We start from the raw sequence: 14,490 nt of genomic DNA, 5'->3' as shown, positions 1-14,490 counted from the left end.
GCTGTGATAAGCAAGCACTAAATGCAAGACAACCCTTTCCACAGAAGGGAGGGGAACTGACAGCATCCCAGGCAGGTGCCTGCTAACAGATATCTGGCAAAATGTCACCTGTGCACATGTGCAGCCATGCATGAGGCAGGACACAGTAGAAACATTTAAAGCAAGAAAGTAATAAGCATAATTCAAAAGGAGGAAGATGAAAGGAGAAGAGATTCTATTTATGTTTGAAAACAGCAGCTGCACCAACTCTGCATCTGCTCTTTTTTTTTCTTTTCTGGGCCCAGACTCAGCCGTGCAGACCAAGATGATCCTGAGTTTTATTCCCAATCTGTGTTGACTTACCTGATCATAACCTACGCAGTATTAAGGATTACAATTAGCCTCGGAGCATTTGAGTTAACTAAGGGAAAATTGATTCACGGTTACTGCCCCTGACTGCTATCAGTGACTAGTGATTGATGGGTGCCTGTATGAGCTTCCTCTGGGGTTAGTATTGGGATGGTGACCCATGGTTAAATAACCTGTTAATAGCCACTGTGGAGGCTTGTGCAGGAAGAATGGCCACTCACGTACAACATAACATGGTATCTAGAGCTCATAGAGCTGTACCCTACTGAGGAGTTAATTGCATATTGCATTCAGGAAGGAAGCAGAGAAGATCGTTTTTTTTTAAAAAACAATTAGATTAATTTCTTTTTGCTATTTTTAATTTAGTAGCTTGTGCCTCCTAGACACAATTGTAACAAACTGTCAGATATGGATTATCATTAAACAGCAGCAAAACAATATGCATGATAATACCAAAGAAAATGATTGATCCTAGATGCAAAATAATAGCGGAAATGAAAGAAATAAAACAAGTTTCTTATCTGGGTTGCTTAATAAAACCTGAGAAAAATGATCAAGACATCAGGATACATATTAATGCTTGCAGAACAAATCTTCACATAAAAGTCAGACCTCTTTACAAATAAGAATATGTCTATGGAAAGCATAATGAGATAATTGGCTACAGTGTGTACTACTTACAAGATGCACTGCAGAAATGCCCAAGTCTTTTTTCCTAAATTGGCAACCACTAACACCTAGAAGGACAAGGCCTGCGATGCTTGGGGGCACGACTATCTTCAACTTCCCCTCAAGTCACACACCATCTTGATTTGGACACATATTATCATTGCTGCTTCATCACTGGGTCTAAAGCCTGGAACTTGCTACTTAACAGCAGTAAGGGAGTACATTCACTATGCATACAGCAGTAGTGCAAGATCACTGCTACTTTCTCAAGCAGTAAAGGATTGGCAATAAACCATGGTCTTGTGTAGCAATGCCTACATCCTAGGAATGAATAAAAAAGTTTACAGCTTTTGTAGATGTTATGTTTAAAATTAGTATTCATGAACTCATAGAATGATTCGGCGCAGAAGGAGGCCTTTTGACTCATAGTGCCCTTGCCTGTTCTTTGTAGAGCTATCCAATTAGTTCCTCTCCCCTGATCTTTCCCCTTTACCCTTTAAATTATTATCGTTCCGGTATTTATCCAATTCTCTTTCAAATATTACTCTTGAATCTGCTTCCGCTATCCTTTCAGGTAACGCATTCCCAATCACAGCTTGCGGTGTAAAAAAAAAGTTCCTTATTTGTTTCTTATTTACAGATGCCAAAATCCACGCAGTGTTGAAAAACCAGGGGATAGTAGAAAAGATCATTTCATTTACACATGAAAGTGTGCATAAAAATGGAAAAGTATGTAAAACGCTTTACAACCATAGTTTGTGGTAATTGCCAATGTGATTGCAAAGTTGATGCTTTGTGAAAGGTTTTATATAATGGCTTTTTAAAATGTCTTTAACTTTCTAATTTTCTGTAATTATTTTCAAGTCTGAAAAAAAAAACTTGAATTCTGCTTTTGGCTTGTATCCATTTTAAAAGCTGGAATTTTATTTGTTAATCTGTAATTCATCATAAAATCAAAAATTTTTGTGTGGTATGAGTGAGCCAGAAAACTGCATTGAGCTACCACCAGAAATGTTTCATTTATTCTTGGGATGTGAGTGTCACTTGGCATGACTGACATTTATTTCTCGTCTTTAGTTGTCTTGAGTTTGACACCACTGAGTGGTTTGCTAGGCAAATAAAGAGTCAAGTATGTTGGTGTGGAACTAAAGTCACGTGTAGCTTAGTCGGTTAAGAATGGCTAGTTTCCCTTAAAGACATTAGTGAACCAGTTGGATTTTCTTCAACAATCCACAGCCTTTGGGCACTTTTATTGATATCTGATTTTTAGTTCCAAATTTTTAAAACTGAATTCAAATATTGAAATTGACATGGTGGAATTTGGATAATTAGGGATGGGCAGTAAATGCCGATCTTGCTAGTGACATCGCATGACCAAATGATATTTGAAAAAAAACAGCAATTCAACACAAGTTATCTGGGTCACTTGTCCAGTATCATAACTGCACTACTGTGCCCCAGTAAATGTTAAGAAAGGATAATCCCAATTCCTTAATTTTGAAAATATTTAAAATATCAAGCATGACTGAATTTGCTCAAATTGAAAAATTGGCAAAAATATTCTCATTGTCTACAAATTAATGATGAAAGGACAAATGCTTAACAGATTCACAACATTATCAGTTTATTTTAAATATAGTAGTCTCACTGTTCGCAGGATTACGTTCCTGTGAAACCAAGCAAACGGTGCAGTCATGAACAATGAACATACTTTACAATGGGCGTCAATTAGATAGGTTCCAGCTGTCCTAAATTTTGATATGCATAAAAGACCAAATACAATAATAACTACATTTTTAATAATTTTAAGGGAAGTTTACAGAGGAAGTTGTTTAATAAAACAAGAACGATGTAAAATTTGTCACACTTAGAGTGCACCGAGAGTGGAGGTGGACTGTGATCAGGAATTAAATTGCAGCAACAAGGGACAACCACATGCAAACAACGGCAGACACCGCACGTGCACTTTCTACTGCAGGAAATGTGTTATGAACACCTCCCTTTAACTTCATTTAGGTGTTTTTTTCTTTTCTTTGGCATTTTCTAAAGTTGGCTTTTTATTATTAAAACCGCGGATAAGCGAACATTTAGGCTGAAATGGGCGATCTGGTATACAAAGACTTGTGCCTGGATAAGCAAATTCATGAAAGAGGAAGTCATGAATGGTGAGGCTTTACTGTACAGCGCAAAGGAATGTTGTATAAACATGCTGACTGCTTTTTCTACTAAAATTGCTAGCAATTATTCTAAGTTTCGTACTTCAGAGGATTTCCATCAATCTCTCCTGCAATAATGCAATGCCAAATAGTAGTGTGAGCCTACAATATATCAAGTATTCAAGGTAGTGTTTTCAATAGGATCAAATAAATCAGAAGATGTCTTAGTTCTTCGTTCCACAAGTTGGAAAGTTGGGCACATTCTGTCTAATTCAGTTACTTCTCTCATTATTTTGTCCATTTTTAAAATGAATTTTTGGTGGTGCTCATATTTTGTCATTCGACATAAGTTGTTACTGTATTTCTTACTCTGTCCTGGTATTCTGTTAACATTAGGTACCTCAACTTTCTATTTAGGGATGCAAAATCGACTCCAATAATCTGTTTCAGCTGTCAGTGGCTGGAATGTTGTGCACAGAAACAAATGCTGGCAAACTATTGAGTATTTTAAGGGCACTTGAAATAACCGCTTTTTTGCTGTTTGTCTTCACTTAAAACCATGTTGATTTTTTTTATCATTTGTATTGAGTGGAATAAAAGCTCATTTGCATGGGTTAAATGATGCAAGCCTGGTGATTAAGCTTCTGAGTCAATTCAGTAGTTGGGTTCTGATTAGATGCCTTAATCTATTGGCAGAGTTTCTTGTCTACTTGTGATGAGTGATGCATGGAAAATGGTAAATTAATGGCATTTCTTCTAAAACCACTTGAAAATAACTGCTCAGGATTGCTTCTGCATTGTTCTTTACATTTATTAGAGCTATAAACTAAATCACTTAACTGATGGTTAAAATGTGAATGTATATTCTCAATGAACAATGTTTGTATATATTTTTTGTTGACTAGAGTATGCAGTGCTTGGTGTTACCATGTCTTGCTGTTTTAAGAAAGATGGTTTACTTGGATCCAACCCTGCGCCACAGCCTAGCTCAGCAGTCCTCTTTCCTGCTTTCCCTCTTCAGAGGTGAGATTCCTGAACTTAGATATTACAATACATTATATACTTCAACTGAAATTTTCTGTTGGTGAGCACTCAACCTAAATCACTAAAGGTGAGAGAGAGTTTAAGTAATCTTTTTGCTCCGCCTATTCTCCTCTTCAACTTCGCATCTGGTTTAAGATTTGTTCTTATGTACCATACTATTTCTCATTGCTTTACACACTAAGTTAGGGACTGCTGTGCTCTCTTGTACCATGTTGTCATCTTGCTATTTCTCCTCTTTGTCCCTGCTTTTTTTTCTTCTGCCTCTCATTTCTCCTTCACTTCTCCCTCTGTCCTCTTCCACTTTTTCTTTTTTCTATCCTTTCTGTGGGAACTGGTGAGAAGAGGAGCCAGGGAAGGCTGCAGCTAGGTCACATTTTCTGCAGGCGGCTGCAGGGAAAATTAAACCTGTATCCCTCGGTGACTTCCTTCCTCACCCTTATTGCTTGTTCTTTCCCTACTCTTCTGATTTCCCACTAAACCTTCTCACTCCCATGGTTATCGCCACTCTCACTTTATTGCCATCTCTACCTTTTGCCCTCCAAACTACTCACTCAACCCTTGTATCCTCTCCCTCAGTCTGTTGCAAAAAAAGTCATTTGATTCTTCACACTTCATCCACTGCCCTCACTCTCAAAGAGAAGCAATAGTGTATTTACAGCACTACAAATTCCCATGGTCAGTTTCTATTATGTGTGAACATAGGAATTTATAATGGAAAATTTTGTAAGGAAGTGTTTGTCGGTTAGAAGGATATGTCATCTCCCATGGCGCTGCTTATGTGTCTTTTGGGATCTGAAGCAGATTGTGTTCAACTGTTAAGGCAGACCTGTGTATAACATGGCCTGGCTCTGTAAGACATTGCTCAGATACTCCTTGTTGGGAAGTTTCACATCCTGAGGTGGTTTGTCGAGTGAGCTTTTGTAGGCTGGCAGGCTATTGGTAATTCCTTGTTCTTGTGCTTGGGGAAGAGTCTATAAATATTTGGGGAAGAAACAGAGGATGACTTTTTTAAATATAATTTTGACACTTTGAACTATGATGGGCTTGCACACTCAATGCAAGATTTATGAAATGTGCCTTTTTAAGTTTCATTGAAAATCATTATCCTAAGCCTGTAATGAACTTCAGACTAATCTGAAAGTGGATCCAGAGCTGCCTGCCCTTTGAGGAAGGAAGGAGGAAGAAGCACATTACTCATGCACAATCATTCAGCAGAGGGTTCTGAATGAAAGAAATACTAGAAAATTTCTGACATAATAGCTTAAGCACTGGAAATAGTAAACTTTCATACATTTTTGTTTCACTTTATTTGCTGTCAATACAGATTTTATTATATCTGAATGTGTTTTTGTTAGTTGCCTTTTTATTATTGAAAATAGAAAGTACTGTAGTTAGTTATATCCCAAATTTTATAAATAGGTTCCGTATCATAGGTACCTTCAGAAAGAAAAGTGTGATATTTTTCTTGAATGTGTAAGCAGTCATATGAGCACACCTTTTGTGACACTAATCCAACTAGCAACTATACTTCAGATTGAAAAAAATTGTCTTAGCGCTCCTAAACTTGACTGAATTCAGTTTGTTAACTTTTACCTTGGTTTCTTGTTTCATATAACATGATTTGCATTAGATTGTAAAATTCTAATTGTGACATCACACACATCAAAATGCTTCATTAGGCCAGCAGTATGCATGTGAAAAATACCAGCAGTCAAGTTGAATTGGGACGATTACTATTTCAAAAGATAACCTTGCACCCTGTTTCATGTATGATGTTATTCCAGAAACTTGTAATTTATTTTTCTTGTCCATTCAGTGTCCCTGGTTTTACAGAAAGACAAAGGCACTCTTGCTGAGGTGGCAGCTTTACTAACTCTACTGCTGTTTGATGAAGTAGCCAGGATAGATTCTTGGTAAGACAAAACAAGTCGTCAATTTCAATACTGAACCAGTAAAATTTCATAAAAGCAAAATACTGCGGATGCTGGAAATCTGAAACAAAAACAAAAATAGCTGGAAAAACTCAGCAGGCCTGACAGCATCTGTGAAGAGGAATACAGTTAACGTTTTCGAGTCCGTATGACTCTTCATCAGGACTGTTCTGATGAACAATCATACGGACTCGAAACGTTAACTGTATTCCTCTTCACAGATGCTGTCAGGCCTGCTGAGTTTTTCCAGCTATTTTTGTTTTTGTTTCAGTAAAATGTCATGTTTTGAACTATATAATATACACTCATTATTTAAAGTGCTCATTTTAAAATGATTTTCTTAGTGTCGTACTTAAGAAAAAGACAAAGATGTTTAATATTTGAACTAATATTTATAGATTATCGTGTATTATTGTGTAAACCAGTGTATATTTGCTATCAATTTCAATTTAAACAAGACTGGGTTTGGTAAATGTCACGTCTACCTTTTTGCTTTGTTTTAGTACTCTGGAGAGGTTCTAATTAGTCTTTGACATTTTTTTGGCTCATTCAAATATTCATGGGTCAAATCTCCCTGGGCTATATTCTTAGACAGCTGAAAATGACAAATCACACAAGATGAAAATCCCCTTTGTTGTGCAATAGGAAAATCAGTTAACATTTTATACTTTTTTGTTGTAAATTTTCATTCTTTTTGAAGCTGACTATTAAAAGTAAAGCAAAACCCCCCTCAGTCTTATTGGAACGTTTTTAAAAAAATTACTTATTGAAGGGTTATGCAAATTAATAACATCTATCATCTGCTATAAATCAAGTATATGAGATACAGGTGATAACTTCTGTATGAACTGAATTAGAGCTTTAATATAAATGGTACATTCTGCTGTTGAAAATTACCATGTTTGTAGTCCAATGTTCAGTGGGGAGTTAGCTTAAAAAAAGTAATGATCTTGCATTGTACTGTGTTGATGTGTTTTATTCATTGATTACCCATAATACTGTCCTTATAACAGGTCTGATAGCATCACTGCTCCCCCTCCGTTCAGCTTACCTGTTATTGTAACTCAAAGGTAATCCTTTACACTTTTTCTGCCGTCAACATGTTTTAGTATTATCTTTTTACCTATATAAAACATCATAGCACTGTGCACATATTTTCATCCATCTTGACCTGATGTGACACATAGTTGATTTGCAAACATTTTATTTAGAAAAATGCAATATATTAGAAACAACTGCGATAAATTATGAAAATCAGTTAATTCGATTTGGTTCAGTTTTTGTGTCGAAAATGGCTTTACAAAAGTCCTCTTTCAATCAATTTTCTTGACTTTAAAATGTAGCTTGCAACATAATAAAGAGCATTTATGAAAAATTCAATTATAGTAATGTCAATCAAACTTGTCTATAAACTCTAAGATAAAAGCAAAATACTGCAGATGCTGGAAATCTGAAACAAAAACAGAAAATGCTGGAAAAACTCAGCAGGCCTAACAGAATCTGTGGCAGGAGAAACAGAGATAACATTTCGAGCCCGTATGGCTCATAAGGACTCGAAACATTAACTCTGTCTCTCTCTCTCTCTCTCTCTCTCTCTCTCTCTCTCTCTCTGCACAGATGCTGTTAGACCTGATGAGCTCTTCCAGCATTTTCTGTTTTTGCTGTTGCTGTTGTCTAAAAACTCAGCTGGCCGAGAAGAGGGCCCAGAGAAAGCAGAGACCAGTGAATCTTGCATGTTATCAGCCGACTGTTTTCCTCTGCAGCAAATGCGGCAGAGACTGTCATTGCCAGAGTGGGGCTCCTGAGCCACACCAGGCGACACTTAACACTGAGTCGACGACCAGGGCACAAACCATCATCTTATGAGACAGAAAGCTGCCACCACTGGATCAAACTTGTCTATAAACATATATTTTTTAAAAAGACATAAAATACTGCAGATGCTGAAAATCTGAAATGAAACAAAGAATGCTGGAAATGCTCAGCAGGTCAGATGGCCTCAGTGGAGAGAGAAACAAACCTAATGTTTTGGGTCAATTTACCTTTCGTCAGCACTGGGGATGTCACAGGTTTTCAGCAGGTACAGAGGCATGGAAAGGGGAGTGGGAGGAAAGAACAAAAGGGTTGATGGTGCAGGACAAGGAAAGGAACAAAAGATAGTCCAGAAGATGTGTAAATGGGCATAGCAGAATCCTCTCCTACAGCTGCCACCAAAGAAAATGGGGGAAAAGATTGTCAACTGAAATTGTTGAACTTTTAACTAGGCACTTTACAACCTCAAAAAAAAATAAGGTGCCATTCCTTGAGCTTATATCTGAACTTCATTGAACAGCACAGGAAGCTAAGGTCAGAGTGGAAATGGGCGGAGGATCAAAATGACAGGTGGCTGGAAGCTCAGGATCATGCTTGTGGACTGGACGAAGATGTACCACTCTGCATGCACCGTCTATAAACTTGTCTTGTGTATCTTTGAGGAATTCATTGAGCGTTATACTTGGAACCTTCAGCTTCTTTCAATTGTCTTGGATTACAATTCATATTCTTCTGTCAGTTGGAGGAAATTACTAACTACTGTACACCCTTGAAATTTCAGTGCATTGTGAAGAATTTCCCATTTTTTACATCACTGCCTTTGGAAATTATTACAACAAGAATTTGTACTTGGATAACACCTTTAATTTATTAAAATGTCCCAATGTGCTTCACAGAGGCATTGTAAAGCAAAATATGACAGTAAACCATATAAAGTGCTATCAAGGCAGATGACAAAGCTTGGTCAAAGAGGCAGGTTTTAAAGGAGTGTCTTAAAGGAGACAGGTGAGGTAGAAATGCCCAGAAGTTAAGGGAGGGAATTCCAGAGCTTCAGGCCTATGCAGCTGAAGGCATCACCAACAATAGTGAAGTACATAAAACTAGAGATGCTAAGGAGGCTGGAATTAGAGGAGCACAGTTTTCTCAAGTGGGTTGTAAGGGCTGGAAGAGATTGCATAGGTAGGGAGGGAGCAAGTCCATGAAGGAATTTGAAAACAAGGGATGAGGTAATGTTTAACCAAGAGCCAGAATAGGTTAGTGAGCAAAGGGGTGATAGATGAACAGCATTTGGTTGAGTTAGGACACAGGCAGCAGAGCTTTGGATGACCTCAAGTTTACAGAGGGTAGAACGTAGGGGGTGCTTGTTAGGAGTGCATTAGAATAGTCAAATCTAGAGGTGACAAAGATATGGATGAGAGTTTCAACAGCAAAAGAGCTGAGACAGGCAGAGATGGACTATGTTGCAGAAGTGGAAACAGGAGGGCTTTGTGACACTACGGTATGTGGTTGAAAGCTCATCTCAGTCAAATATGACACCAAGTTTGCAAACAGCCTCAAACAGTTGCCAGCGAAAAGGAGTGGAATTGGTGATGAGAGAGAGAAGTTTGTAGCAGGGACTAAAGACAATGGCTTCACCCTTCCCAACATTTAATTGGAGTTAAACACATCTCATAGTCTTCATTTCCCAGCACCAAAATGGAAACAGTGTAAAGTGCATTTGTTCAAGTATTCTTGACACACGGACAAATATATGTACTAGAGATTGTTTTCATATGCAGCCTATGCTTAGATAAAACAGTAATATAGTTTTGTCTTTTGAGAACTTCATTAATGCTTTTGTAAAACGCATATCATTACACCAATCTCTTTCTCCTTGATTTGCTCTGTCCAATATTGGCATGCAAGTCTAAAAGTTGTAAATACCTGGATCTAACCGTGAAATAAACTTACGGTTTATTAGTTTAATATTTGAAAACAAATCTGTACTGTTAACCCTTCCAGTGCCACCAACATAATGACTCATTTTGGCAGTTTAGTTCCAGGTACTGTTGTCATGATGACTTTAATGTTTGGTGACCTGATGCCTGACTGGAAATGTATTAGTTGTTTGTTCTGTCAGATCCAACAAAGCAGCCAGGTTACAATTCACTGTTCGCTCTTCTAATTAACTGGAAAAGCCATGTTGGGTGTTAGTTGCAGTAGATGTTTTCTAACAACTGTTTTTGTTATGGCATGTTCTTCATGGTTTCACTTGTTTTAATTTGATAAGGTACAACTTGATGGTCAAAGTGGCAGTTCATCATGCTGTGAGTCCCTACTGTACTGTGGTTCCATCATCTTCAGACCCTATGACCTTAAGACCTATGTCAGACATGTTGAAAGTAGCCTGGAATCTTGCATGGTATCATGGGATTGATCAGATTCTAGATCAGAATGGATATCCAGGAATTGATACATCACCAGAGTAAGTATAGATGTAATCTGCAGATGTTTGCATACAAAAAATAGTCACATAGATGAAAGTTTAAAAAGGAACAGACCTCAGCACGCGTCACTGCTTCCAAGGAAGTCAACAGCAAAGAATTGGAGCGGATTTAAAAAGTGACACCTTTTTTGGAGCACGGGTGGCTAGGCAGATGTTAACTCCATGCCAAAGGGCAGAGGAAATTGTATGAGATTAACTTTGACTTATACATAGCTGGAGCAAATGCTTGCATTGTAGTGGGGTCCACTGTAATATAAGAATTACAGTCAATGTAACAATAATAGTTTTGCAACAAACTAAAGCACGTGAAGGTTGATGGTAACTTCATTTTCCAAATAAATGTCATCATTAGACCTGTGGATAAAACTCTTCAGAGAAAAATATGTCGAGTCTTTCTGAAGTCTTGGAATTGTGCTTTTTTCCAGAAGTGAGTCTTGTACCTATCTGACTTCAGTTACAGCAGTTAAGATTTGTTCCAGCTACAATATCTAAGGCAATCAAAGTCAGTGTCCAGTACAATTTCCTCTGCCTTCTGGCATAGAGTTAACATCTTCCCAGCCACCCAGGCTTCAAAAGCTGTTAATTTAATCCACTCCAATTCTTTGCTGTTGGCTTCTTTGAAAGCAGTGACTCGTTCTGGGGTCTATTTGTTACTTAACTTTTATCTATGTGACTATGCTTTGTATGCAAACATGGACAGCTCACTGATAATCTGCCCAACTAATGAGCCCAAATGTATTTGTTTTCTTTTCTACAAGTATTGTCTTCCAACAGGTGTTTCTGAATAGCTATAAGGTTGGGAACCCTTGACTGTTTTTGGCTGTTGATAAATACAGCATTGAACCAGGATTGACTGACTGACTCCATAGAGACCAGTAACTTGAAACCCAGACATTGATGGTCTGCATGGTTTAGTGTATTTACCCACCAAGTTCAAATCATTACTTTTTGACCGTTCCTGAGTAGTCATTACAATGCCTTGTACAAAAACACATGCTACTTCTCAAACCAGTAAACCTGAATAATCTACAATAATCTGCATAAATGTTGTCAAACCAGCAGCCCAGCAAGGATTAGAGTTTCAAAATAATAATTCCGATCCAAAATGCCCTAAATAAATCACGCTGTGCCATCCAATAGCCTTAAACTGCTATTATGGTTTAATTGTTTCCACCTAAAATTATTTGATTATTTGCTTTCCAAATAGAGTTCAACTGTTCTGTGCATGATCTCACTGTACATTAAATATTGAAGCTAGAAATTATGATTGAATACATACTGACTTCTTGACACATTGATTTGTTGGTCTCTATTTTTTTCTTTTATAGATTTTTAGAGAACCTGAAGTTGTCACCTGTTGACGTTGTTGTGCTTAAAGCAACCCATGTTACTAGTGGTCTGCTGGAATGTCTAACTTCCATCACCCAGGCAGTCTCTCACGGTGTTGTCAGTTCTACTCTTCCCAGAATGAGATTGTATTTGTTGAATGACAAACTAGCTTTGAAACAAGGAACCGATAGCAGTATATCTATATTACAACACCTTGAATGGCAAACAGCACTGGGCAGGTATGTGCAATTACTGAAAACTGCAACACAAAAGTTGGTAGCTACCCAACAAAAGAGCCTCAATCTGTTCGCTACTTAGTAGCTAGTTATTTTCAAATTATGTTTACTATATCTAAGACGTTTAACAGTTATATGTACATACCTTCATTGTTTATTCCAGTCTTTTAACAAGATTCTTATCTACCATTTTTAATCTCTCCAAGTGGTTCATTTTCAAGATATCTTTATAAATATAGTCAAAGTTACTGCTTGAGTTTTCTGCAAAGTGCATTTAACTGCTATTATAAGGGGCTGCGCCTAAATGATTTTCTGTCATTGGACCAGTGCTAGACAATGTGCCTGGGAAAACCTTACAATTTGTTTTTAATGATAAATTTGAACCTTTAGGAATCACTGAAGCACACTTTTATTTTTGGCTTTGTTTATTTCAAATTTTCTAAAACACTGGCATTAGTGAACAGAATGCATACCAACCAATTTTAGTTTTGTTTCCTTAAGCCTCATTCTATTTTTTTGTTGCAAAATAGGTACCATCAACTATTGAGTCTTGTAACTTTTAATGTAGTTCTAATAAGGTACTTGAAGAACTTTAGCTTGCACTATGTAACTCCTTTTACATAACAAATGTTGTAGGACGATGCTTGCAGTAAGTAGGAGAAATGTGGCGTGTTATCAAAAATGCTGCTGAAGTAAAGTATTTCGACATTGCTTTTGAAGGTAAAGAAAGAGTTGGCAAAATGATAAGTCTGGTGACCATAGGACCTACCAGTACAGGTGGAACAAAGAGAAGGGAAATTATAGTCAACCAAAGATAGAAGAACAATGTTGAGTGCTGAGATCTGGGGCTGGGATCATAGAAAGGAGTGAGACCATGGAAAGTTTTGAAGGAAATCAGGAATTTAAAGTGTAATGGGACATGGGGAACCAGTGAAGGTTAGCAAGGACAGAATACAGCAATTAGGGTGGGTTAGAATGCAACAAGTAGAGTTCTGGATGACTTGGCATTTAAGTAGGTTGGTGCTCAAGCATCTAGAAATATTGAGCTTTAGAACCATAGAAAAGTTACAGCACAGAAGAAGGCCATTCGGTCCATCTTGTCCATGCCAGCCCGAGGACACCCAAGTGCCCTTTCTAATCCCACCTTCCTGCACCCGGCCCATAGCCCTGCAGCTTACAGCACTTAAGGTACAGACCTAGGTACTTTTTAAAAGAGCTTAGACTTTCTGCCTCTACCACCAACTTGGGCAGCGAATTCCAGACACCCACTACCCTCTGTGTAAAAAAAGTTCTTCCTCATGTCCCCCCTACACCTTCTGCACTTATCTTGAATCTATATCCCCTGGTTCTAGAATTCTCCACCAAGGGAAACAATCTTATCCTGTCCACTCTATCTATTCACCTCATAATTTTGTACACCTCAATCAAGTCACCTCTCAGCCTTCTTTGTTCTAAGGAAAATAACCCCAACCTATCCAATCTCTCCTCATAGCTACACTTTTCTAACCCTGGCAACATTCTTGTAAACCTCCTCTGCACTCTCTCCAGAGATATTACGTCCTTCCTGTAATGTGGTGACCAGAACTGCACACAATACTCCAGTTGTGGCCTCACCAGTGTTTTATACAACTCCAACATTATATTCTTACTTTTATATTCTATACCTCTGCCAGTGAAGGAGAGCATTCCATATGCCTTCTTTACAACCTTGTCTACTTGAACTGCTGCCTTCAGGGACCTGTGTGCTTGTACGCCAAGATCTCTCACTTCATCTACCCCTCTTAGTATATTCCCATTTATTGTATAATCCCTGTAACTGTATGACCTCCCTAAATGTATGACCTCACTTCCCTATGTTAAAATCCATCTGCCACTTTACCACCCACTCCACCAACCCATCTATATCGTTTTGGAGATTATGGCTATCCTTTACACTATCCACTATTTGGCCAATCTTTGTGTCATCTGCAAATTTCCCAATCGTGCCCTCCACGTTCACGTCCAAATCATTAATATATAACACAAATAGCAAGGGTCCCAACACCGAGCCCTGTGGAACACCACTTGAGACAACTTTCCATTCGCAAGGGCATCCATCGACCATTACCCTTTGTTTCCTTTTACAAAGCCAAGCCTTTATCCAGTTTGCCACATTATCCTGAATCCCATGGGCTTTTACTTTCCTGACCAATCTGCCATGTGGGACATTGTCAAATGCCTTGCTAAAATCCATGTACACAACATCCACTTCACTACCTTCATCAACCCTTCTTGTCACCACTTCCTCAAAGAATTCAATCAAATTTGTGAGTCAAGACCTTCCTTTAAAAAATCCATGCTGACCATCCCTGACTAGTCCATGCCTTTCCACATGACAGTTAATCCTATCTCTCAGGATTGATTCGACTAATTTGCTCACCACCGATGTAAGACTAATTGGCCTATAATTGTTTGGCATTTCCTTTGATCCCTTTTTAAAC

The 14,490-nt window shown here is 38.0% G+C and overlaps 1 protein-coding gene across 2 annotated transcripts in view; it reads left to right on the top strand.

Annotated features, from left to right (window-relative positions):
• Positions 1-14,490, top strand: part of rttn (rotatin) — a 213,179-nt gene that overhangs the window by 102,421 nt on the left and 96,268 nt on the right. For both annotated transcript variants that reach the window (XM_078540041.1, XM_078540040.1), the window contains exons 21-26: positions 1,658-1,746; positions 4,079-4,196; positions 6,034-6,130; positions 7,162-7,218; positions 10,230-10,424; positions 11,774-12,013. In XM_078540041.1, the coding sequence (XP_078396167.1) occupies positions 1,658-1,746; positions 4,079-4,196; positions 6,034-6,130; positions 7,162-7,218; positions 10,230-10,424; positions 11,774-12,013 (796 nt within the window). The remainder of the gene's footprint in view (positions 1-1,657; positions 1,747-4,078; positions 4,197-6,033; positions 6,131-7,161; positions 7,219-10,229; positions 10,425-11,773; positions 12,014-14,490) is intronic.

The sequence above is a fragment of the Cetorhinus maximus genome, chromosome 4 (assembly GCF_964194155.1).
Source record: "Cetorhinus maximus chromosome 4, sCetMax3.hap1.1, whole genome shotgun sequence".
Taxonomy (NCBI): Eukaryota; Metazoa; Chordata; class Chondrichthyes; order Lamniformes; family Cetorhinidae; genus Cetorhinus; species Cetorhinus maximus.
This window is presented reverse-complemented; position numbering and strand designations above follow the sequence as displayed.